General features: G+C 42.6%; 1 protein-coding gene across 1 annotated transcript; it reads left to right on the top strand.

The window, feature by feature from the left end:
* Window positions 1-10378: 10378 nt before the first annotated feature.
* On the top strand, window positions 10379-24936 carry LOC148932447 (uncharacterized). Its single transcript, XM_089065106.1, has 8 exons — window positions 10379-10752; window positions 10942-11242; window positions 11471-11773; window positions 11864-12117; window positions 22207-23592; window positions 23677-23858; window positions 24363-24889; window positions 24931-24936. The coding sequence occupies exons 1-8, from the start codon at window positions 10379-10381 to the stop codon at window positions 24934-24936; spliced, it is 3333 nt and encodes a 1110-aa protein (XP_088921232.1).
* The last annotated feature ends 540 nt before the right edge of the window (window positions 24937-25476 follow it).

Below are 25476 nucleotides of genomic sequence, written 5' to 3'. Positions count from 1 at the left end.
TCCCGAAGAAGATGAAGTTGTTGGTAGTTAGAACCAGATCTGCTTTATGTCAGTACTTTTCAGCATGTACTTTGCTTTTTCTGCATGTCCCCTAGACCGTGTCAGTACGATCTGCTTTGTCTCTTTTACTTTTCTTCATGCTTTTCCAGACCCTGGTAGTTTAAGGAAACTTGTCTCTACTTTTCACTTTATGCTTGTCTGTCCAAATTAGGAAAGTCTGTCTAGTTAAGTTTACTCCAGTTGTCTTAGAACTTTAAAATATCTCAGTTTCTCCAAGTCATGTATGTTTCGTACGCTTTCGTTTCTTAGACCCAGTAGGTAGAGTAAAATTTTTAACATCTCTCAGACCCAGTAGTTTTAAGTTCTCGACCCACAAAATTGTGTGGCAGCAGCCAACCCCTTTTCCCAAAACATCCTCGAATGCAGTTTCGTAACACCTTCGTCCTCGTGGGATCGATCCTTTAATTCCCTGTGCTAAGTTGTAGTATAGTGGGTTGAGGTTTTTGAAGGAATAGAGTGCACCCAACGACCCCTTTCTGATAGTTTCATGATCTTCTAACCTCTGAAGCCTAGTCGAATCCTCATGGATGTGTTGGGGTTTGTATACTAAAAGATGCTTCGAGCGTACATGCCTTTGTACAGTCAGCTTGTGCAAGTATACGAGAAACGCCACATCCACTTGTTTACCTATTTATGAGAATAAATAATATAATATAAATGGTTTATTATTGAAATATGATAAACAAGTCTAAGGCTTTTTACTAAGAAGGTCAAGTAGGGAAATTCGATGAATATCCTCATGAGTTTTCCAGTAGGGGACTTGGCCAGATCTAGTAAGAAGAAAAACGTATTCACAACCTAGATAGGCTTTGGCTACCTATTGGAACGGTTGCGGTGTTTGTGATAATTCTCTCTTACCTAAGATGAGATTAGTAACACCGGTGTGGTAAAGCACTGAAAGGATCTAATCCGAAATGTATTCTTTATTGCTATCTACTGAAAGAATATTTCAAGAAAGTTTAGTATTTTCTAGTCTATGATATTAATATCAATATTGTTTATTCAATCAAACGCCACTTTGACTTATCAATATGTGAGAGTTTGTACGTAACTCAAGTTCATGATATCTTGGGTGGTAGTAATTGAATAACATGAAGGTATTGGAATATTATTTCATAGAATTCGCGTGCCCAGTGTGGTATGATTAAATCCCTAAAAGGGGTGATCCCCAAGAGGTGTTTGAAAGAGGAATTTATTATTCAGAAAACTGCGCAGTTGGAATTTATTCCACGAATAATAAATAAAGTTTCAAACTAGAAAAACTCTTTGGAGAATTAATTTAATTCTAGTCACATAGCAGACAAAAGAATTAAATTGATGGATCAAGATAATCTTAAACGCGGGAAATATTATAAAATAAAATGTACCCAAGTTATTTGTAATTTGGTGATTTAAGTGGGAGTGCAATATTATTCTTTAGTGGAATAAAATAATATTCCATTGATAATATATTAAATCATGGGTCATTTGATTTAATTAGCAATTTATCTAATGGGTGAGCCCAACACTTAAGTCATTCCATGGATCCCCAACCTAGCCCAACAAAGTCCATTATAAATAGTGATGAGATGTGGAAACCCTAGCACTCCACAAGTCACCTCTCTCAACCCTAACCCTAGCCGCCACTAGCGTGGCTTCTCTCTCCCTTATTTTTGTCTTGATTTTCGAGCCTCCAAGTAATAGGGAGCTAGGGTTTTTGGTTTGATCTTGTCTTGTTCATTCTAATCCATAGAATTGAATCGAGATAGATAGTTTGGTGTAGTGTTCCTCCTAGATCTCATCAAGACTATTTTGATTATCTAAGATCCGCCCACACGGATGGAGAATCAAGGACTAGGGAATAGGTTGGAAGATTCACGGTCGATAAACCAAGGATCTCCGGGTGGTGCAGCTAGCAACTTCGATCCTATGATGGATCAAGAAGAGGTAACAATCGAATCTACATCAAATTGCATGATTATGTGTTTATTTGATGTTATATCTATAGATCTATGAACATTGCATGAAATTGGAGTTGAATGCATAATCACCTAAATAGATCCGTCTAGGACCTGTTTGGTTTCCGTGTCTTCCGCTGCGGTAGTCCCAACAGGATGTTAGAATGGAGCAGCTGGAGAAGACTATTCTAACCGCCCTGGGGAAGAACGACTCACCGAGTCCAACAGATAAAGAAAAACAAGCACTGGGTCCATATGATGGTTACAATTATTGCGGATCTCAAGGAGGGATGGATTGTCCAGCCCATATAAATGTTGTAGGAAATTGGAACCAAAATAATCAAGGCAGTAATTGGAACCAATGGAAAATTAAAGACGCTCCATGGAGGGACAATCCATGCTTCAGGTGGTCCGATGGGAATCAAAACCCTCAACTCCAGATTACTAACTCAGAAGGAAACCAAGGGAACCAATCCAACTGGTCCGGAAGGAATCAAGAGGGAAGCTCATATGTACCCCCACACCAGAGGAACAACAACTATCAGGGACCAGGGAATCAGTACAATAATAACCAAGGAGGTCAAGGAAACTTTCGCTCGCATCAAGGGGGTGGACCAAATCATGGTCAAGGGCCAAGTGGCAGTCAACCGAACTCCAGGACCCAGAGGAATCTGGATGATATGGTCCATGACCTAGTAATTTCTCAACAGCACATGCAGAACAACTTATTGGCAAATAATGATGTAGTCCACAAGCTTCAGGATGCTCAGCAGGAACACAAAGCCGCGATGGATCTGATGTCAAAGCAATTATCTCAGATCGCGACATCCTTGAGCGACATGCGAGGAAATGAAGGGAGGATTCCAGCCTCAGTAAAGCCACCAGAAAGGGCAAACATCAGCCAGGTTACCCTGAGATCCGGGAAAGTGTATGAAGGACCCAAGCTGAAGGTAAATGATGAAATGCCAATACCTATGAGTGAGGATGTTATCCACCCGGTCCAGCAAAAAGAAGAAGTTAGAGCAGAGGATGATATCCAAGCCGGTGATTTGGGAGGACCGTTACCTCGGATGGCTGACCCATTCTTCTTAGACCCGGAGCCTGAGGTAGAAACTGAAAAAGAGAAAGGAGAGGCGGAAGAGCCCTCTAAGGAAGATCCAACCAACGCAACAAAGAGGATTAAACCTTTTCCCTACCGAGGGGATGCCAAGAAGAAAAAGGACAACCCCGTGGATTTCATGGAGATCTTTGGAAAGCTGGAGATCAATCTCCCGTTCCTGTAGGCTATGTCGCTGCCCCCGTTCAGCAAATTTATTAAGGAGTTCATTGCGGGCAAGGCAAAATCTGATGGAAAGATCGTGATCGGGGAGAATGTATCTGCAGTAATTCAGAAGAGGATAATGCCGTCGAAGCAAACTGACCCAGGTATGTTTACCTTACCTATCATATAGGAGGTGTTAGAGTCGAGCAAGAATGACTGATACGAAAGTGGTAATCCAGTTAGCTGATAGATCATGCATTAGCCCTGAAGGAGTATTAGAAAATGTGATAGTGAAAGTTCATGATTTTCTATACCCTGCCGATTTCCATGTGATTAAAATGAGTGACAACGAAACTGATGAGTCTAGTGGCGTACTTTTAGGAAGACCATTTTTGAGGACCGCTAAGACTATAATTGACGTTTTTGATGGCACCATCTGTTTAGATTATAATGGGGAGAAATTCACTTTTAGCATTGATGAAGCTATGAGGAAACCACTTGACGTGGAAAACCTCCATTTTGTTGATGAGATTAACCCCCTGATCCAGGAGTTTCTTGAGACCGAACTATTGCAGGAACAAGCTGATACATCAGAGATGATAGAATCTATGAGGAAAGAAGTTGCAGGATGGTGTGAAGTAGTTATTAAACAAGGGCTATCTGATGAAGAAATCACAAAGGAAATAATGGACTTCTGTGGCGAGGCAGGATCCCCTGGGTCCAAGGGATCAGTCCAACTGGCCAGTGTGGAAAAGTTGCCAGAGTTGGACGAGCTGGTCAAGAAAGGTATGGAGAGAAATCCGTTGCCACCTGAAGTACCCCCTCCGAAGAAAGAGTTGAAGAACCTTCCTCCGGGTCTGAAGTATACCTACTTAGGCGAAGGCGAATCTCTGCCTGTCATAATCAACAGCCTTCTGACCCCTGCAGGAAGTCAAGCTATTGGAAGTGCTGGGGAGGAACCAGAAAGCAATAGGGTGGACTCTATCTAACCTAGTGGGGATCAGCCTCGATCTATGTATGCACCACATCCGTTTGGAAGAAGGAGCCAAGGCACACCGGGATCTCCAGAGGAAACTCAACCCCAACATGAGAGAGGAAGTATTAAAGGAAGTATTGAAGCTGATGGCCTTGGGAATCATATACTCCATTCCAGATAGTGAGTGGGTGAGTCCTGTCCACATGGTGCCGAAGAAATCCGGAATACAAGTAGTCAAGAATGACCGCAACGAGCTTGTGCCCACAAGGTTGGTCACGGGGTGGAGAATGTGCATAGACTACAGGAAACTTAATGCGGCCACACGGAAGGATCATTTCCCACTACCCTTCATCGACCAAATGCTGGAGAGGTTGGCGGGAAAGCAATATTTCTGCTTTCTAGATGGCTACAGTGGATACTTCTGAATCTATGTCAATCCGGAGGATCAGGAGAAAACTACATTTACCTGCCCCTTTGGAACATACGCCTACCGGAGAATGCCTTTTGGTCTGTGCAATGCACCTGGGACATTTCAGCGATGCATGATGAGCATTTTCTCGGATCTACTGGAGGACTGCATAGAAATCTTTATGGATGATTTCACCGTATATGGAGATTCTTTCGAGACTTGCCTGGGGCATCTGGATGTCGTTTTGGAGAGATGCAGGAAGAAGAACCTAGTGCTAAACTATGAGAAATGCCACTTTATGGTCAAGGAGGGGATAGTACTGGGGCATGTTGTATCTGAGAGGGGCATCGAGGTAGATCAAGCAAAGGTGGAGGTAATCTCTAAGCTTCCACACCCAACGAATCAGAAGGAAATTCGAGGATTCTTGGGGCATGCAGGGTTCTACCGAAGGTTCATTAAGGACTTCGCAAAAATTGTCCAGCCCCTGACAAGACTTCTCCAGAATGATATGGAGTTTGAGTTTGATGATAAATATAAAAAAGCCTTCCAGCTACTCAAGGATCGTCTGGTCACAGCTCCGATAATCTACTCGCCCAACTGGGATTACCCCTTCGAGGTAATGTGCGACGCAAGTGACTTTGCAATAGGAGCAGTGTTGGGCCAGAGGATCGAAGGAAAAAGTTATGTCATATTTTATGCCTCGAAGACGCTGAACCAGGCCCAGAAGAACTATGACACCATCGAGAAGGAAATGTTGGTTGTGGTGTACTCATTTGAAAAATTCTGACCATATCTACTGGGGTCGAGGGCAATAGTGTTCACTGACCATGCAGCCATTAAATATCTCCTAGCCAAGAAGGAATCCAAGCCAAGGCTAATCAGATGGGTGTTACTATTGCAAGATTTCGACTGGGAAGTCAGAGATAAGAGAGGGACCGAGAATAGAGTGGCTGACCATTTAAGCAGGATTACCCAAGGAGAAGATGAGGAAGCCGTACCCGATGCTTTTCCCGAAGAGCACGTGTATTACTTAGGGAGATCCGCTAGACCGATCAGATGGGTAGCAGGGTTAGCATTAACTGGGCCCGAGGAGTCAGAGAAACGGAAAGGAAAACCGAATGACGAGCCTTGGTTCGCGGACCTGGCAAATTATATAGTTACCGGAGAGCTACCTGCCACACAAGAAATCACTAGGGCCCAGAGGATGAAAATTAAAAGTGAATCCAAGTACTACTTTTGGGATGACCCATACCTCTGGAAGATGGGTCCAGATCAAGTGATAAGAAGGTGTATTCCAGAGTGGGAGAAAAGAGACGTGCTAAACCATTGCAATGCACTAGCGTGTGGTGGCCATTTCAGCCCAAGGAAAACGGCAAGGAAAGTTCTGGATAGCGGTTTCTACTGGCCTTCGCTGAATAGGGATGCTTATGAGTTCTGCCAGAATTGCAATAGGTGCCAACTGACCGGAGGGATTTCTATGAGAGATGAGATGTCGCAGACTCCTATAATAGTCTGCGAGATCTTTGATGTTTGGGGCATGGACTTCATGGGCACATTTCCATCTTCATATGGAAATACGTATATATTGGTTGCTGTGGATTATGTGTCCAAATGGATAGAGGCCAAGGCTACAAGTTCAAGCGACGCGAAGGAAGTTTCAAAGTTTCTAAAGGCCAATATATTCAACCGATATGGCGTGCCCCGAGCGATCATCTCAGACCAAGGGACTCATTTCTGTAATAGGACGATTGAAGCATTGATGAGAAAATATGGAGTCCACCATCGGTTATCTACCTCGTATCATCCCCAGTCAAATGGGCAGGCCGAAATCTCAAATCGAGAGATCAAGGGCATCCTAGAGAAGACGGTGAATACCTCGAGGAAGGACTGGAGCAAGTGTCTGGGTGATGCCCTCTGGGCCTATAGAACAGCTTACAAGACACCAATAGGAATGTCACCCTACAGATTGGTATTTGGAAAAATGTGCCACCTGCCCGTGGAGATAGAGCACAAAGCGTATTGGGCAGTCAAGGAAATGAATATGAAGGCTCATGCATGTGAGGAAGAGATGAAGATGCAACTGCAGGAGCTAGAGGAACTGGGGCTGGAGTCATATGATTCAACCATGTGGTATAAGGAGAGGACCAAACTCTGGCACGACAAAAACCTTCGGGTCAAGGAGCTGCAGGTCGGGCAGAAAGTACTCCTTTTTCAGTCAAAGCTCAAGCTCATGCCTGGAAAGCTGAAGTCCAAGTGGATAGGGCCTTACACAATCGTTGGCATTCGAGCGCATGGAGCAGTGGAAATTCAGGGAGTCAATGCTAACTCTGTTCCTTTCCTTGTTAATGGTCATAGAGTGAAAGTGTTTAGGGATAGCTCGGAGTTGTGTGAAGTGGAAGAAATTCCACTCCACACACCTTCCACTATTGCCTAGTAAGCCATGTTTAAATATTCTACGGGAATTACTGGGTCAGGTAGATAGGGTAAAATTTTTGATCAGCTGACTGGACCAGTTAATTCCCAAGAATATTTAAACATTTAGGTGTAAATAACATGAATAAGTTTTTTTTATGAAATACAAAATATATATATATATATAGAGTCCCATTATCCACAAATCCACTCTTAAAGACCGAACCACCGAACCCTACCAAATTAGGGCTTTTAGATCTAGTTTTTTATGGATAAGATACATAAATTTATAAATTATTTTCGCCTTCATCACGAGCCTATTTTAATTCATCTGAAGGTAAATAAGTCATACTAACATGTTACGAAGATTTAACTTCGTTCCAGAATATATTACTTCATTCTAGTAGGTTATTACTTCATTATAGTAGGTTTTTACTTCATTCTAGTACGTAAATGTGGTTTCGCCGTCGCGTGCCGTTATTTCTCTCTACAATATCTATCACCAACGCCATGGCGCTAATATGGTTTAATAAACACATGGAATAATGTAATAAATTATTGGAATGAAGGATGTGTAGAAGCATTTGAAGTACAGAATGAAGTAATAAACCTATATAATGAAGTAAAATGGGCTTGTAATGAAGCCGAAAAAAATTTCACAGCAGCACATCTCATCAAAAAAACTAGATCTAATGGCCCAGATTTGGTCTCTAGTTCGGTCTTTAAAATTAGTTCAACATTGATCACAACTCTCTCTCTCTCTCTCTCTCTCTATATATATATATATATATATATATATATATATATATATAGGGTTTTGATCTATGAAGACCAGATTTAAATACAGAAACGCAGAACGCGGTCATACGTAGGGCATTTTTAGGTCATAGTTAGTTTATTTTTAGGTCATGCTAACAAAGCATGACCTAAAATGATCTTAGCATGACATAAACCCAAATCTTATAATATGACCTAAAACTGCTTAATTATGACCTTCCGTGTTTTGGGTTAATTATTGACCATTAGATCATCTAATCCTAGGGCCAAGATTTGGGCTGCATTTCTGGATTTAAACACATACTTGTTTTGATCATCTCCCTATATATATATATATATATATAGGAATGTGATCAGGTCCATAAGTGAAATTCTGTCAAAAATCAAAGCAAATCTCAGCCATTGGATCCTGTAATGTAACCGCTAGATTAGTGTCACGTGGCACCTAATAATGTAGATTGTGTAGTCTAATAATGTAGCTTGGCTAATAATGTAACAGCTGTAGTCTAACAATGTAGATTGTGCAGTCTAATAATGTAGCCTAGTTAATAATGTAACGCTTTTAGTGCAATAATGTATCTCGGGTATTATGATCACAACCATCTAATCTGAGGATCCAAGGGCTGAGATTTGCTTTGATATTTGACAGGATTTGCCTTATGGACCATAGTGCGCCCCTATATATATATATATATATATATATATATATATATATAGGGTTTTGATCTATGAAGACCAGATTTAAATACAGAAATACAGAACACGGTCATACGTAGGACATTTTTAGGTCATAGTTAGTTTATTTTTAGGTCATGCTTTGTTAGCATGACCTAAAATGATCTAAACATGACATAAACCCAAATATTATAATATGACCTAAAACTACTTAATTATGACCTTCCGTGTTTTAGGTTAATTATTGACCATTAGATCATCTAATCCTAGGGCCAAGATTTGGGCTGCATTTCTGGATTTAAATGCATTCTTATTTTGATCATCTCCCTATATATATATATATATATATATATATATATATACTTATAAAACCCAAAAAAGATTTTTGAAATTCTGAGCGTCTGAGGAAATGCATAAATTTGAAAAGCTTATCTCTTTGACCTAGACGTTCAGCAAATTTCGTTTTTTTACTAAGTGTTTAAGATTACCCGGTCAGAGGGAAGTGAGGAAAATCAGGGGGAAGTTTGAATTTTGAAATTCAAAAAGCTGGCGACCGTTCGCCTGCAGCCAATCATGATATTCTTTTTTTATATATATTATTTTATTTTATTTTCCTTTTATTCCTTTTATTTTCTTTTTCCTAAAATAACTTCCCTTAAAAAAAACTAATTAACTTCCCTCACCTAAAATTATTCTCTCACAACTCCCAATTCACAAACTCTTTTCTTTTCTCTCTGCAGTTCGAGAACCACCACCATTACCGTAAATCACCGCCGAAAAAAAAACACCGCCGTAGACAAAGATGCAGGGAAATCCGGCGACGCACACAACCCGCGAAAAAACCCACCTAAACAAAGAGCCAAAAAGGCGGCAACGGAGGCGACGAGTTCGACCCCCGCGGCCGAGAAACCACCATCACCGCCGCCAGATAAAGATCCAGCACCCATACTACCCGAAGTTCCACCACAACCCATGCCGACCGAAGTTCAACCACAATAGGACATCGGCCAAGACCGCCCCGCCGCTGAAATTATGCCCGCCGAGGCGGAATCCGATGACGAAGATCTAGACGAAGAGGAGGTCATACAAGAATTCATGAAGAAATATGGAAAGAAGCCGAAGGAGAGCAAGTTCTTCGCCAAGATGTCGGAGGCATGCCGGAAACAAGAAGAGGTAATTCCTGCCCTAACCCCACTTACAATTCCACCAAGGCCCAAAACCTTAATCGAAACACCCACTGCACAAGCCTTACCCACACACCCAGGAAACCCCCAATTTTACCTGAAACCCTAACCCAAGAGACGAACCCCCCACACACTATTCCTCAAGCAGAAACTGAGCCCCATGCCAAACCCTCTGTAAATAAAGAAGAAACTGATGCTGAGGAGGGTGATAGGATGGATATGGAGGAATCAGAGAGAGAGGAGGGAGGGGGTAGTCTAGGTGAGCAAGAAGAAACACCGGATGTAGAGGCCGCTGGGTCAGGGGACGAAGGGGAAAAAGAGGAGGGTATAGATGGTGGGGAGGATGATGAAGCAGAGGTAGTGGGTCAAGAAGAAACAGGGGATGTGGAAGAGACTGAGGAACAGGGTGTAGAGGAAACTGTGGATGGCAAGAAGGGTAGTGAGGGTAGAGAGGGTGAAGAAGGTGAGGCTAGTGTTGATGAGAAGGCTGAAAAGGATGGTGGGGATGTTGATGAGGAAGTGGCTGAGAAAGAGACAGAGGAAGCTTACGAGGAGAAAGTTGAGAAGGAAGAGGGGCGAAACGGCAGTGGATAAGATGCCGAGAATGCGTGTGAAGAAATAGAGACTGACATCGTCGTGGTGGACGATACAACTACTGATGCCCAAGTGACTCCGACGGATGAGAGGATGACAAGGAGGCAATCCCGTCGTAATAAGAAGCAAGTGGATGAGGCAGAGGCAGGCAGGCCCAAGCGCGTGAGGCTGGAGGACATAGAGGAGACAGGGGATGATATCCCCCTGGTCCAAGAAACTTTGCCAGCCGAGGAGGAGATCTCTCCGGGAGCCCTGGAGACGAGATATGAGGCGGAAAGGAAAAGGAAGGGGAAGCATGCTGCTAAGCGCCAAAAGAAGAAATCTCGCCCCGCGAAAACCACTGTGGTGATTAGCGAGCCAGAGGCGATCCGTGTGTCGTTTTCCCATCAGACTGAAGAAGAGGAGGCTGAGATACCAGCCGTGGAGGAAAGCCCGTTTGAAACAATGGAGGTCCTTGTGACCAAGAGGTTGTTGGAGGCGATGGTCCAGTTTGAGGACCCAAAGCTGCAAAAGGCATGTGATGGCCGAGCCACGAGTGGGAAGTCGGCGAAATCCGGAAAGAAGTTGTGCCTCTCGGACCTGGAGGATCTGGGAGTGGAGAAGAAGTTCATCTCCTACTTCAAAAGCATCGGGTTTGAGTGGCTTCTCAACCACAGCAACGCGGAGGTACCAGTGGCTCTGGCAAAGGAGTTCTTCACGTCCTTCAAGTTCAAACAATCTACAGATCTCGATGCAGACACAATCTCCTTCAGGCTGTTCAATGAGGAGATGGAGCTGAGTATAAGGGAGTGGTCGTTGAGACTGGGACTACTCACACCTGAGGAGGAGGAAGAAGGAGCGTGGAACGAGAGACAGATCGGCGCACCCAAGTATACATCATGCTTCGATGCTGAGGAGGCCTGGAGAATGGTTTCCCACAAGAAGGTGGCCAAATTCAAGACAAGTACATCGAAGGGGGTACACATCACTGACCCTGTACTCCGATTGGCACAAGTATATATCGGGTACAATCTCTTGGGTCAAGTGGGTGCAACTCTCACTACTCCAGAGCTGTATTTCATGTGGTGTATGCTGAACAACGTGAAGGTCCACCTCGGGTACTGGACTGCCTATGCATGCCAGAGAGTCAGAACTCACTCCGACCGCCATCTATACACGTGCAACTTGCTGGGAGCATACCTTCAGAGGAATGTGTCAATGAAGATAGTCGACTCGGTCGCCAACCTGCCATTGTGTAGCGACCCAGGATACTTCGATCTCCCATTCTTCTTCAACAAGGGATTGACGATAATGAAGGATGGCGTGATCAGATTTTACGAAGTAGGGAAAGCTGATGGAGTGGAGATAAAGACCGAGAAGGCAGAAGAAGAAGGTGATGAGAAAGTGGCAAATGAAGGATGGCAGACAAGGATGGAGGAAACAATGTTGAAGATGGGAGCAAATACGGTGCAGCAACAGGAGATCTTGCTGAAGCTGCACCAGGAGGCAGTAACTCAGAGGGAGATGATGGCCGCGCAAGCTGACAAGATGGCCCAGGCCGTGGAGACAATGATGAAAATGGTCACCGTGGTCGACCAGAAGATCCTCCGGGCCCAGCAGCAGCGCATTCCTCCGAAGTTGCCCACAGAATCTAGGCAACTGACCCCAGGAGTCACCCTAGAGAAGCCAGCCTCCAGCGTCCAGGGAATGCCAACAGAGAAGAAGAGGAAGGACAGTGAGACCACCACCAGTGTACCAGTGAAGAATGATGCCCCTAGGCCAGGGGAACAGAAGGCCAGGAAGGATGATGAACCCAAACCAAGCCAGAAGAAAGTGAAGACGGTGCCCAAGAAGTCTGGTCCCACGGGGGACCAGAGCCAGAATTGACCCCCCCTCCCCCCCTAACCAAGTAATTTTAAATTTCAGTTTTTTTTTTATGTCTTTTTATGTTTTAGTTCTTTTTACAAAGCATGCCCATTTTTATGTGTCTGTGAATATTTTTGTTATCTTTATGTTTATATGTGTTAGCTATCTTCTCCCACTTAGCCCGATGCTCGGTCTAAGTGTGAGAAGTTTGTTTTTATATAGCATGCTTTGGTGTCTGTTTAATTGTGTATCTTCTCCCACTTAGCCCGATGCTCGGTCTAAGTGTGAGAAGTTTGTTTTTATATAGCATGCTTTGGTGTCTGTTTAATTGTGTATCTTCTCCCACTTAGCCCGATTCTCGGTCTAAGTGTGAGAAGTTTGTTTTAATATAATGTGTTTTGTGAGTCTGTTCAGTGTCGCACTAACTTAGCCTTGTTTTCCACTTCACCGAAAATGGGGAGGGAGTTAGTGTCAAATATGTGTGTCTGTTTACTAGGTCTAGGAGTTAGTAGTAGTCGGTTAGTAGGAAATTCTGTGTTTATGCATAACTGATGAATAGAAAGAAAAAGCCCCTTAGTGAGAGTAATTGAAGAGAGAATGCATGTCAACTTTGATACCCTTTTCCTTAATAAATCAAAATTGGTTTGGATGAAGTAAGGACGATAGAATATACCTCGACTGATCTAGTTGTGAAGCCCTCCATAAAAGTGAGTTATAAGCCTTAAATACTTCATACTAACACAAAATGAGAGGGCTGCCACTTGATGCTTAGGGAGAGAATTAGAAGGAGAAAAGTTTTAGTGATAGAAGTAACCTCTCGGGCCTAGGGAAAGGGTACTGGAGGTATAAGCTGGACGAAGTCCAGGGTCTAAAAAGGAGGAATAAGCTGGACAAGGTCCAGAACAAAAAAAATAAAAAATAAAATAAAATTGGAGTTATAAGCTGGACGAAGTCCAGGGAGGAATAAGCTGGACGAAGTCCAGAGAGGAAAGGAGAAAAAAATTATAATAAGAGCAAAGATAAGGGAACTCTCTGACCCGAGGCATCAGTGGTATAGCACTATAAGAGCGAACGATCCTAACATCCCTGGTAAGGAATGAGTGATCGAGCGAATCCAATAGTTAGTGAAGTTAGAGGCTATCTTGACAAACTGACAAGCCAATTAGATAGAAGAAGGGAAGGGGAAGATTCGGAGACTGTAGATTCTTGGATTCACCTCAATCTTGTGGGGATGGCTGCTTGAAAATAAACCAGTTTATGCATTTATGTGTCAATGTGTTTTATTATGTGTCTTTATCTGTTTTCTTTGTCTAAGTCCTTTAGCGTCTAGGTCTAGTAGTTTGAGTCTTTTTCTTTGTTAGTAGAGTCGGTTAAGGGGAAACCATGCATTGAAACTTGCCTTATTCCTTTTTCTTGTATTTATACTTGAGGACAAGTATAGTTTAAGTGTGAGCAGTTTATAAGGCTCGTTTCATGCATCGGTTTAGGGTTGAAATTCTGTGCATTTGGGGCACTAATGTGCATTTATGAGTTCAGGTGCATAGTAAATCTGCTGGGCCTAGGAGTTGTTGTTACCTGACCTGGCAGATGCAAAAGAGATGAAATTGAAGCAAAAATCAGAAGTCATCGTTCGGACCTGGGAGAATCAAAAGTTGGCGACAGGAGGAGAATGGAGCGAGAGCAGATTATTTTAAAGAGTCTTACCCAAGGGCAAGAGCGTAAAATCACCAGAGGGATACCCTAGGGATCAGAGCCTCACATATATAAGGAGCTCAACCTTGAAGAGCAAGACAGCCACTTCTACACTTTCCTAGCTCTAGCTTTCGTTCCATGCTTTAGTTCCACACTTCAAATTTCTCATTTCGACTGCTGCGCACTTGGAAATGGAGGATTCTGGCCACCGTGGTTCTCATCATCGTTGTTATTTTACTGTGTAACATTGCCTTGTGAAGGTGAAGAAACAATCTTTACTTGCTTTCGTTTAGTACTTGTTGGTTTTTAAGTTCGCAACTCTAGTTTCTGACTTTGATCTACTGGATTCACACCTATTTCTAGTTATTATGGAAGTTTACGTTTGCTTTTGGTGGGATATCGCTGAGTTTATGTTTATCTCATGCTTTTAGCTTTCATTCTTGTTTATTATTGGATGGAGATGTTTGGATTTGTTGAATCGTGGTGTTTTTGAGTTGGAATTTCGCGTAATTGGTGTTTGTTGTTTACGTTGTGCATTATCATGGCTGTTTACTTTCTGTTTCTGCATCCTTTAGGTCCAGTAGCGTAGATCTGTTAGTTTAGGCTTTAATTTCTCGTTTTAAGTCTAGATCTAAAGTTTGCTCTGTTTTCATGGTGTTTAATACTCTGTTTTATCTGCTATTCTCGTTTGATCCCCGAAGAAGATGAAGTTGTTGGTAGTTAGAACCAGATCTGCTTTATGTCAGTACTTTTCAGCATGTACTTTGCTTTTTCTGCATGTCCCCTAGACCGTGTCAGTACGATCTGCTTTGTCTCTTTTACTTTTCTGCATGCTTTTCCAGACCCTGGTAGTTTAAGGAAACTTGTCTCTACTTTTCGCTTTATGCTTGTCTGTCCAAATTAGGAAAGTCTGTCTAGTTAAGTTTACTCCAGTTGTCTTAGAACTTTAAAATATCTCAGTTTCTCCAAGTCATGTATGTTTCGTACGCTTTCGTTTCTTAGACCCAGTAGGTAGAGTAAAATTTTTATCATCTCTCAGACCCAGTAGTTTTAAGTTCTCGACCCACAAAATTGCGTGGCAGCAGCCAACCCCTTTTCCTAAAACATCCTCGAATGCAGTTGCGTAACACCTTCGTCCTCGTGGGATCGATCCTTTACTTCCCTGTGCTAAGTTGTAGTATAGTGGGTTGAGGTTTTTGAAGGAATAGAGTGCACCCAACGACCCCTTTCTGATAGTTTCATGATCTTCTAGCCTCTGAAGCCTAGTCGAATCCTCTAGTCCTGTCAGGTATATTATCCTTCCTGGGGGTACGTTGTTGTTCCCAGTCCATCATTATTTTTTACCTCAACATCTTTATTCATGGGGTCTCCTCATTCATTTTTTTTAGCATGATTTAGACTGATGTGAATCTCCGAGTGGACTCTTTACCACCGTAAAACGGTGATTACAAGTAAAAAAAAATATATAATAATCAAAGCATACAATGAAGATTAATATAGACCAAAATAATTGAATATAATGTCTAATTACATGCTAGGATAACAATGGAAATCTAGTTGGTCAAAATGAACTCAATGACACCAAATGTGGGGAAAACCCATAAATTCATGATAATCCAGTGATGAATATGAAGATTCTTCACTTCAACATAATTACCATCCTTTGTTTATTCATTCTTCCTTGATTTTCCTTTCTTTCACTATGCTTGTCAAGTGTCTAATGTCGTAGTCACATGCGTCAAAAGCTAAATTAAACTATAAATCTGCGTCTCAATTATCCGCCTAAATGGATTGTTGGATACGCGAAACACAAACTTAGTGGGCTGTTGGAGATGTTCTGGGCAGCTAATGCAAACCCAGCAAGACGTTGGCAATGTTTTGGAGAGACAGTGCACGTTCAATAGACCACGAAAGACATTCTGGAGTGACAGTACAAACCATCGGAGCGTTGGGTTCATAAAAGAACTCATGGGGCTACTAGGCAAAGAACTCTATGGACTGGAGATATTTTGGAATGCATTTTCATTTCCTTTCTTCGTTCGAGCTCAATTATCAACAGACACAATCTATTGCTAATTAGTTATACTAAACTAGGGTAGTGATAAAATGCAAACTCTATATAATATACAAACTCCAAACTTTTCAACAAAGTGTCAACACAACGTCAATGACTCATGCTAAATTTGCAATCAATATGTCACCCACAAGTGTATGGGGTATGTAGCACGTGGCAAGTTGAAATTATCGATCCTCGAAGACTAAATGCCGGTTTGAATACTACGATGCAACTTTGAACACTATCTAGACTAATAGACGGGGTTTTTGGTTTTTCTTAACTAAGATCAAAGAACAAGTAAGCAAATAAGAGCAAATTAAGAAACTAAAGCAAATAAAAGGGTAGTTTTCACACAAATTGGGAAGGTAGGGATATGGATCCGTTGTTTCAGCGCATAAGCAATAGACTTTCCATTAAGTCAAAAGATAACCAAATCCATGTTTCAGCGCATCACTATAAATAACATAATATCTTGTACCTGCGGAGATAACCAAAATAGGTGACATATTCAACCGATGCTTCCACTCATTAAAACTCTTTTGATATGCTTCACTCCATATAAAAGAAGAATTCTGTCGTACTAACTTCATTATCAATTGAATAATATTCGAGAAACATTTTCAGTTGAAAACCACTTCAATCTTTTGTAGATCCACTTCTATTCCACGACATGACACCACGTGTCCCAACAATACCACATGTTCTAGCAAAAACTCACATTTACTCAACCTTGCAATTGATTAACATGCCCATCCGTACTTCATGAATATAATAGTAAGTCAATAGAAATAATCACTAACGGATCCAGGAATAGTTGAGAGAATTTGTTCATCAATGCCATAAATAATTGTAGGTGCAATAGTTTATTCGAAAGGCATAACCAAAACTCATAATGGTCGTACTGAGTTCAAAATGGTGTCTCTGCAATATTCTCTTTAGCTATCTTCAACTGATGATATCTTGATCAAAAATCAGTACTCGAAAACCGTTGCGTACGTTGAAGTTGATCAAATAAGTCTTCTATTCTCGGTAATAGATATTTATTCTTCATTGTCACTCGATTCGACTTCCAATAGTATATATAATGTCGCAGTGTATCATCTTTCTTCTTCAAAAATAATATTAGTGCTCTTCAACGTAAAACATTAAGTCATACATATCTCGGACAACTCTTGTAACTGTTTCTTCAACTCTTGTAACTGTTTCTTCAACTCTTGAAACTCTAATGAAGACGGTTGATAAATATAAATAAAAATAAATGCAGTGCTCAATAGAGAAATATATCTCCTGATAAGGTGAAAATCCAGATAAATCTGCACTTCCAATAAATCAAAAAGCCGATCTAGATAATATAAGAAAACCTGGAACAATATATTGATTACCGTAAAATATCACTCGATCCCGTCTTGATGATTATATTACCATTTCTTTTAGTTGACAAGCTACCTTGGTTCAATGAACTGAAAACCAATCTATACCCATAATAATATCAAAACTTGTGAATGAACAAGAGAATCAATATCCGTTGGCAGCTGATAAGGCTAATTTCATGCATTGGTTATGTAGTGAAAAACATCACATTTCTGCTGGATCTAACAAGTTTTGTTAAGCCAGGTGTGTGTGTAGCGCTAGATCCAGGAGATGCTGGAGGAGGATATCTAGCGAGGAGCAGGAACGGAATCACGAGGAAAAGCTAGAGGAAGGAAGCCAAAAGCTGAGGGCAATCAAGTCAATCAATACCTCGCTGGGCCCCACCTCGAAGCTTATAAATAAAGGAGTGCGCAACAAGAATGGCAGATCGGTTACACTCCACACACAGTCACGCTCTTAGCACACACACTAGGGAAATGGGAAATTTGGGGTGGTTTTCGTTTTCGTGAATTACGTATCAGTGCACCACCGTCCCTTGAGGGCGAAGAAACAATTGTTCTCTTAATTTCTGTTTACTACTCTGTTCCGTCTCGAACTTCACGTTTGGAAGTCGAGCTTGTTGTTTTGTTGCTGAATCAGTTTATCCGTTCTGTTTACGTTTGATTTGCCTTGATGAAGTTGGATTTCGTGTTGATTATTATGACGCTTGCTATTTTGGTTTGTTTATTTGAGATGTTCTCTTGAATTTGTTGCTGAATATTTTAGGAGATTCGAGAATCGTGGTATTGAAGTTGTGTTCGGTTGGATTTTTGTTCGGATGCTTGGATCCGGAGTGGATTTAGCATCCGAAGTGTGGATCTGAACAGGGGAGGTGAAATTTGTGCATGAGATTATGGGGATTTTGTTCTGCTTGGTTTGCTTCGTCTAGTAGTGTGATTTCCGTCGTTGTTTCGTTTACCGTTAAAATTATGTTTCCAATCTACATCTGAGTTTGTTTTTCTCGATCTCTGCATTTATTTGTGTTCGTTGAAGAAGATGAAGTCATTTTCAGTTGATGCTTTAGTTAGTTAGGCTGCAGATTCGATTCTGTCCGTACTTACCTTTTTCAGAGTTTGGTCCCCACTTGTTTTAATCTCCTTGGTCTAGAGATGTTCGTAGAAGTCCCAGATCTAGTAGTTGATTTGATTTAGTTCTTATACATAATTCATTTTTTGCCTAGATCTAGCAGTTAGCATAGCATACTTTATTTCCAAATTCACTTAGTTAAATTCCTCAACCCAAAATATGCGTGGCAGCAGCCAACCCAAAAATAGTTTCCAATTCTCTACGCATGTATTTTACGAGTCCATCTCTGTGGGATCGATCCCTACTTCCCTGTGCTAGTTTAGTATCTGTGGTTGAGGGTTTTGAAGGTTTGCTTGCGTACCAACGACCAGACTTCCAGTCTTGTGAGTCTCTAGACCTTGTGATCTAGTTGATTTACTGGATCTAGGAAGTGTGTAATTAGAAATTGATAGGATACAGCAAGCAAGAAAATCAACTCTTCAAATGGCGCCGTTGCCGGGGATGGATGGCGTAGTTTGTTTATGTGTTTAGAGATTTGGTGTAAATAGTTTTAATCTTTTGAATTTCGCTTTTGGCAGTTTATGAGCAAGGGCTCAAGGTCAGGAATCTGGAGCAACCCATCTTGGTCAAGGAACGTGCAGTTGAAGTGGCAAGTTAAGGAATCAACATCCGCCATAACTACCAGATCGGGGTTGTCAACTGTAGATCCATTTCCGTTTGAATCAGGGAGTGAAGAAGAGTGGAATTCATCGGGGAAAGAGGATTCACGGTCGTCGTCAGAAACTGAGCATTCGGAAAGGGAGGAAGAGGAGTCTGTAATGGCAAACTTAGTGGACCTAGACCCAGAGATTGGTTCGCTAACTGCACATCTCGACGGAGAGCCAGCTCATGCCATAGTGTCAAATCAACGTCAGCGGTCTATTGAGATCAAGACGAATGTGCTGGGCGTTTTACCTACATTCTCTGGACGGAGGAATGAGTGTCCTTATGAGTTTTTGAACGAGTTTAGTAAGCTATGTAGCATCCAGAAAAGGCCTAACGAAACTACCGAGGAGGACTATCGCCTGCGAGCGATTCCATTTGCATTGAAAGGAGAGGCAAACACTTGGTTGCTGAGGCTTCCACCTGACTCGATCACCACATGGAGGGATTTCAAATTGGAGTTCCTGGACTATTTCTTTCCGTCCAATAAGACAAACGCTTTGAAAAAAGAAATTCAAGAGTGTAAGCAGGACTACGATGAATCTTTAAGCCAATATTGGTCTCGGTTTAAAGGCCTGCTTGACGCTTGCCCAAATCACAGGATGACGGAGGCTGAAACATTTTATCTATTCTACGAAGGGGCAAATCCTGAGTCCAAGGACTTAATGAATTCCTCGAGCGGGGGGAATTTCACCAAGAATAAGGCAAGCGAGGCACGCGAGATTCTGGGAAGATTAATCGACGCGAAGAAGGCGTATGACTGCCCGCGTGCTATCATGAGGAGAAGCTCCGCGAACACAGTTAAGGAACGAGAAGGAGAAGAGGTTAGAGACAGAATAGATCGACTGGAGAAGGCACTGCTAAATGCCATTGAAAAGAAAAATACCCCTGGGTCGACTGATAAGGAAAAAAACCCAGGTCAAGAGGAACATCAGCTTCAATTTTACAATAATCCCTCACTCGATGGAGATTTCCAAGCTCAAGTGAATGCAATGGGGAATTGGAATCAAAGTAATCAAAATACCAACTGGAACCAGTGGAAGATTAAGGAGGCACCATGGAGGGACAATCCTTGTTTCAGATGGGCTGAAGGGAACCAACAACCACAGTCACAACACCCAGGTCCAGCGGAGAACCAGCAGACATGGCCCAGCCGGAATCAGGAAGGACCACAGCATAATTCTAACTGGGCAGGGAAGCAGCAAGAGGGGTTGAACAACTGGAATTTCCGTAACCAAGGGGATCAGCATAACTGGAACAACAGGAACCAGAGCAACCAAGGGAATTCTTATGTGCCACCGCATCAGAGGAACAATTCAGGAAACAATCAAAATTTCCAACAGAGTCACCCAGGTCCAGCAACCCAGTACAACAATAATCAAGGAGGTCAGGGAAATTTTCGCCAGAACCAGGTGGTTGGAACCAATCAAAATCAAGGATTTAATCCCAGTTCAATTCAAGGTTTCCGACCACAGCGGAATCTTGATGACATGGTGCATGACCTGGTAAATTTCCAACAACACATGCAGAATAACATGCAGGCTAACAATGACGTGGTGCACAAAATTCAAGATGCCCAGCAGGAGCAGAAGTCTGCCATGGACATGTTGGCAAAGCAGATGTCCCAGTTGGCCACGTCGCTGAACGAAATGCGGGGAAATGAAGGGAAATTGCCTGCCACTGTCAAACCACCAGACCGAGCAAATATTAGTCAAATTACCTTGAGATCGGGGAAAGGCTATGAAGGACCGAAGCAAGTGATAAACGAGGAGACACCCTCACAGATGAACGGAGAAAAGGGGAATCAGAAGTCTCGAGGAGATGATCCTGGACTCAGAGAAATTCCTATACAGGATGACCTCCAGGAGGGAGATTTAAGGGGATCTATGCCTCGACTAAGTGACCCATTTTTCCTTGATCCAGAACCTGAGTTGGAACTTAAAGAGGGAAGCAGGGAGACAGGTGCAGCCCCAGCAGGGAGTTCCACGAATGCAGTAAAGCGACCCAAACCATTCCCATATCGAGGAGAAGCCAAGAAAAAGAAAGATGATACTGAGGACCTTGTGGAAATATTTAGTAAGCTGGAGATTAACCTACCCTTTTTGCAGGCTCTGAAAATACCCACCTTCAGCAAGTTCATCAAGGAATTCATAGCAGGAAAAACCAAACCTGATGGGAAGATTGTTATAGGAGAAAATGTATCCGCCGTGATACAAAAGAGGAGGATGCCGTCAAAGTGTACAGATCCAGGTATGTTCACTCTTCCTATTTCTATAGGTGATATTAAAATTGAGCATGCCATGTGTGATCTAGGTGCTTCGATAAATGTCCTACCGCTGTCAATATATAAAAAATTGGTGGGAGTCAGTTTGGTCGATACTAAAGTAGTGATTCAGTTGGCCGATAGAACATGCATATCGCCTGAGGGAGTATTGGAAAATGTCATAGTCAGAGTGCATGATTTCCTATACCCAGCTGATTTTCATGTGATAAAAATGAGGGGTAATGAATCTGCTGAGTCTAGTGGGGTGTTACTGGGGAGACCCTTCCTTCGCACCGCGAAGACTGTTATTGATGTGTTTGATGGAACCATATGCCTGGACTATCATGGGGAGAAATACACCTTCAACATTGAAGAAGCTATGAAAAAACCGCTTGATGTTGAAAACTTGCATGTTGTAGATGTAATTAACCCCCTAGTCCAAGAATATCTTGAGACTGAACTAATGCAGGAACAGTTTGACAATTCGGAGCTGAGCCAGACTGTAGAAAAGGAGGTGACAGGATGGTGTGAAACTTTTTTCACACAGGACTTGACAGATGATCAGATCAATGAAGCGATCATGGCATTCTGCCACCAGCCACTATCATTCCAATCAGCCAGATCTGTTCAGGAGAAGAGCCCAGACGAGGGAGCGAATCTAGAGGAAATGGCGCCAAGAAGTAAGGCGGAGAACCCTTTACCTCAGGAAGCCATCACACCGAAGAAGGAGTTGAAAACTTTGCCTGAAAATTTAAAGTATGCATACCTGGAGGAAGGAGAAACTTGTCCAGTGATAATTAACAGCCGCTTGACTGAAGACCAAGAGAGTGCGCTGCTGGAAGTAATAAGGAGGAACAAGAAGGCCATAGGGTGGACACTTTCTGACCTAGTTGGAATTAGCCCTGATCTTTGCATGCACCACATCAGACTAGAGGAAGGGGCAAAGGCTCGGCGTGATCCACAAAGGAAACTGAATCCAAACATGAGGGAGGAAGTGCTCAAGGAAGTTCTGAAACTACTGTCCCTTGGAATCATATACTCTATTCCAGATAGCGAGTGGGTCAGTCCGGTTCACATGGTACCTAAGAAGTCTGGAATACAAGTGGTGAAGAATGACAAGAACGAGTTGGTGCCTACTCGACTGGTCACTGGATGGAGGATGTGCATTGACTATAGGAAACTAAATGAAGCCACCAAAAAGGATCATTTTCCTTTACCATTCATTGACCAGATGCTAGAGAGGCTGGCTGGCAAACAGTATTTCTGTTTCCTCGACGGATATAGCGGTTATTTCCAGATTTTCGTGAACCCAGAGGACCAGGAAAAGACCACATTTACATGCCCTTTTGGAACTTATGCCTACCGAAGGATGCCATTTGGTCTATGTAATGCACCAGGGACATTCCAACGTTGTATGATGAGTATTTTTTCGGATCTACTAGAGGTGTGCATCGAGATATTCATGGATGATTTCACTGTATATGGAGGCTCATTTGACACTTGTTTAGCCAGCCTTGACCTAGTGCTGCAAAGATGTCAAGAGAAACATCTAGTTCTGAATTTTGAAAAATGTCACTTCATGGTAACTGAGGGGATTGTTTTAGGTCATGTGGTCTCTGAAAGAGGAATACAAGTGGACAAGGCAAAGGTGGAAGTGATTGCAAAGCTACCTTACCCTACAAATCAAAAGGAAGTTAGAGGATTCCTCGGTCACGCAGGGTTTTATCGAAGGTTTATCAAGGACTTTGCAAAAATTGCGCAACCACTCACTCATTTGCTGCACAACGATGTGGAGTTCGAGTTTGATGAGGGATGCAAGAGGGCATTTCAATTGCTCAAGGAGAGACTAGTGTCCGCACCAATTATCAGGGCACCGGACTGGAATCACCCTTTTGAGATAATGTGCGACGCGAGCGATTTCGCTGTGGGAGCCGTCCTAGGGCAGAAGATAGATGGGAAAAACTACGTAATTCTCTATGCGTCCAAGACACTAAATCAAGCTCAGAAGAATTACGATACTACGGAGAAGGAAATGTTGGCTGTCGTCTACTCGTTCGAAAAATTCCGCCCTTATCTTCTTGGGTCAAAGGTTATTGTTTTCACTGATCATGCAGCAATAAAGTACTTGCTAGCTAAGAAAGAATCAAAGCCAAGGCTAATTCGATGGGTCCTACTTCTACAGGAGTTTGATTGGGAAGTAAGAGACAAAAGAGGAACAGAGAATCGAGTGGCTGACCACTTGAGTAGAATTCATCAAGGAGATACGGACGAGGCTATTCCCGATGTTTTTCCCGAAGAGCATTTGTACTATATGGACGAACCACCTAGACCGATAAGCTGGGAATCTGTCTTAGTTTTAACCGGTCCAGGAGAATCTGATCGAGGAAAGCGCGTACGTAACGCAGAACCATGGTACGCAGACCTGGCAAATTACTTGGTCACGGGAGAGGTGCCAAGTTCAGAGGAAGCCTCCCGGGCCCAGAAGATGAAGCTTAAAAGCGAAGCCAAATATTACTTCTGGGATGATCCTTATCTTTGGAAGATGTGTGCAGATCAGATAATTCGACGTTGCATTCCTGAATGGGAACAAAGAGATGTACTCCATCATTGTCACTCCTTGGCGTGTGGAGGGCATTTCGGACCAAGGAGAACCGCAAGGAAAGTTCTAGACAGTGGATTCTACTGGCCTACATTGAACAAGGATGCCTTTGAATACTGTCAATGCTGCGAAAGGTGTCAACAGACAGGGGGAATCTCGAGACGAGATGAGATGCCCCAAGTGCCCATAGTGATCTGCGAAATTTTCGATGTTTGGGGGATGGATTTTATGGGCCCATTTCCGTCGTCGTACGGAAATGCTTACATATTGGTCGCTGTAGACTACGTTTCCAAATGGATAGAGGCGAAGGCTACGCCCACTTGTGAGTCTAAAGAGGTGGCCAAGTTTCTGAAGTCAAACATTTTCAGCAGATATGGAGTTCCTAGAGCGATTATCTCAGATCAAGGAACACACTTCTGCAACCGCACTATAGAAGCGCTCATGAGGAAATACGGCGTGCATCATAGATTGTCTACACCATATCACCCCCAATCGAATGGGCAAGCTGAAGTCTCTAATAGGGAGATAAAGAGTATTTTGGAAAAATCAGTTAACACCACAAGGAAGGATTGGAGTAAACGCCTTGACGATGCTTTGTGGGCGTATAGAACTGCTTACAAGACACCAATCGGGATGTCACCTTATAGGTTGGTGTTTGGGAAAATGTGTCACTTACCCGTGGAAGTGGAGCACAAGGCATACTGGGCCATTAAGGAAATGAATATGAAGTCTGTGGCATGTGAAGAAGAAAGGAAGCTGCAATTACAGGAGCTGGAGGAACTACGGCTAGAGGCATTCGATTCAGCAATGTGGTACAAGGAAAGAACGAAGCTCTGGCACGACAAGAACCTCCGGGTCAAGGAACTTCAGGTGGGGCAGAAAGTACTTCTATTTCAGTCCAGACTCAAGCTAATGCCAGGGAAGTTGAAGTCAAAGTGGGTAGGTCCATATACCATCGTTGGCCTCCGCGCACACGGAGCAGTGGAAATCCAGGGAAGTGCTCCTAACTCGGTCCCTTTTCTTGTTAATGGCCATAGATTGAAAGTCTATAGGGATAATTCTGAGCTATGCGTAGTGGAGGAAATACCACTACGTGCGCTCTCAGTTATCACTTAGCCAGACAAAGGAATATTCTCGATGAACTCCTGGGTCAAGGGAAATGTTATGTTTTTACACACTGATCCAGGGGATTCGAGAATATTCAAAGGTAATTGTACATAGTTTAATTGCTTTAGAAGACAAAGAAAATCCAAACAAAATAAAAATTCAAAAATTTCCAAAAAAATTTTCGAAGACCCAAACTCAAAGGGGATTTATGTCTCGTACTTTAACCTTGACCCAGGAGTCTGGGGTCTTCATATTTTTTTAGGTCGCGGTCAAGGGAATCAATTAGAGGAAGAGTGCATGAAGGAGCAGTTGAGGAGGGAAGTTATAATTTGAAATTCAAAATGCCGACAATTATGGAGGAGTACGGTCGCTGATGTCATGCCTGCAACCGTCTCTCTCTTCTGTGTAAAAGATGCGAACCGACCTTCTCTCTCCACATAATAATTTCACAACTTGCTCCTCCCTCTCTCTACTGTCATTCTCTCTCTAAG

The sequence above is a fragment of the Salvia hispanica genome, chromosome 2 (genome assembly GCF_029641045.1).
Source record: "Salvia hispanica isolate PSC_SH4W2 chromosome 2, Shi_PSC_v1, whole genome shotgun sequence".
In the NCBI taxonomy this organism is placed as follows: Eukaryota; Viridiplantae; Streptophyta; class Magnoliopsida; order Lamiales; family Lamiaceae; genus Salvia; species Salvia hispanica.
Note: the sequence above shows the minus strand (reverse complement) of the source record. Positions and strands in the feature narration are given on the sequence as shown.

What these genes read in the sequence shown, in the direction of transcription:
- LOC148932447 (XM_089065106.1), top strand. Translation starts at nt 10,379, where the DNA reads ATGACAAGGAGGCAATCCCGTCGTAATAAGAAGCAAGTGGATGAGGCA. An exon ending in GAGGTCCTTGTGACCAAGAG is followed by an intron (nt 10,753 to 10,941) that starts GTTGTTGGAGGC and finishes TCTCAACCACAG; the next exon opens with CAACGCGGAGGTACCAGTGG. An exon ending in TGAAGCTGCACCAGGAGGCA is followed by an intron (nt 11,774 to 11,863) that starts GTAACTCAGAGG and finishes GTGGTCGACCAG; the next exon opens with AAGATCCTCCGGGCCCAGCA.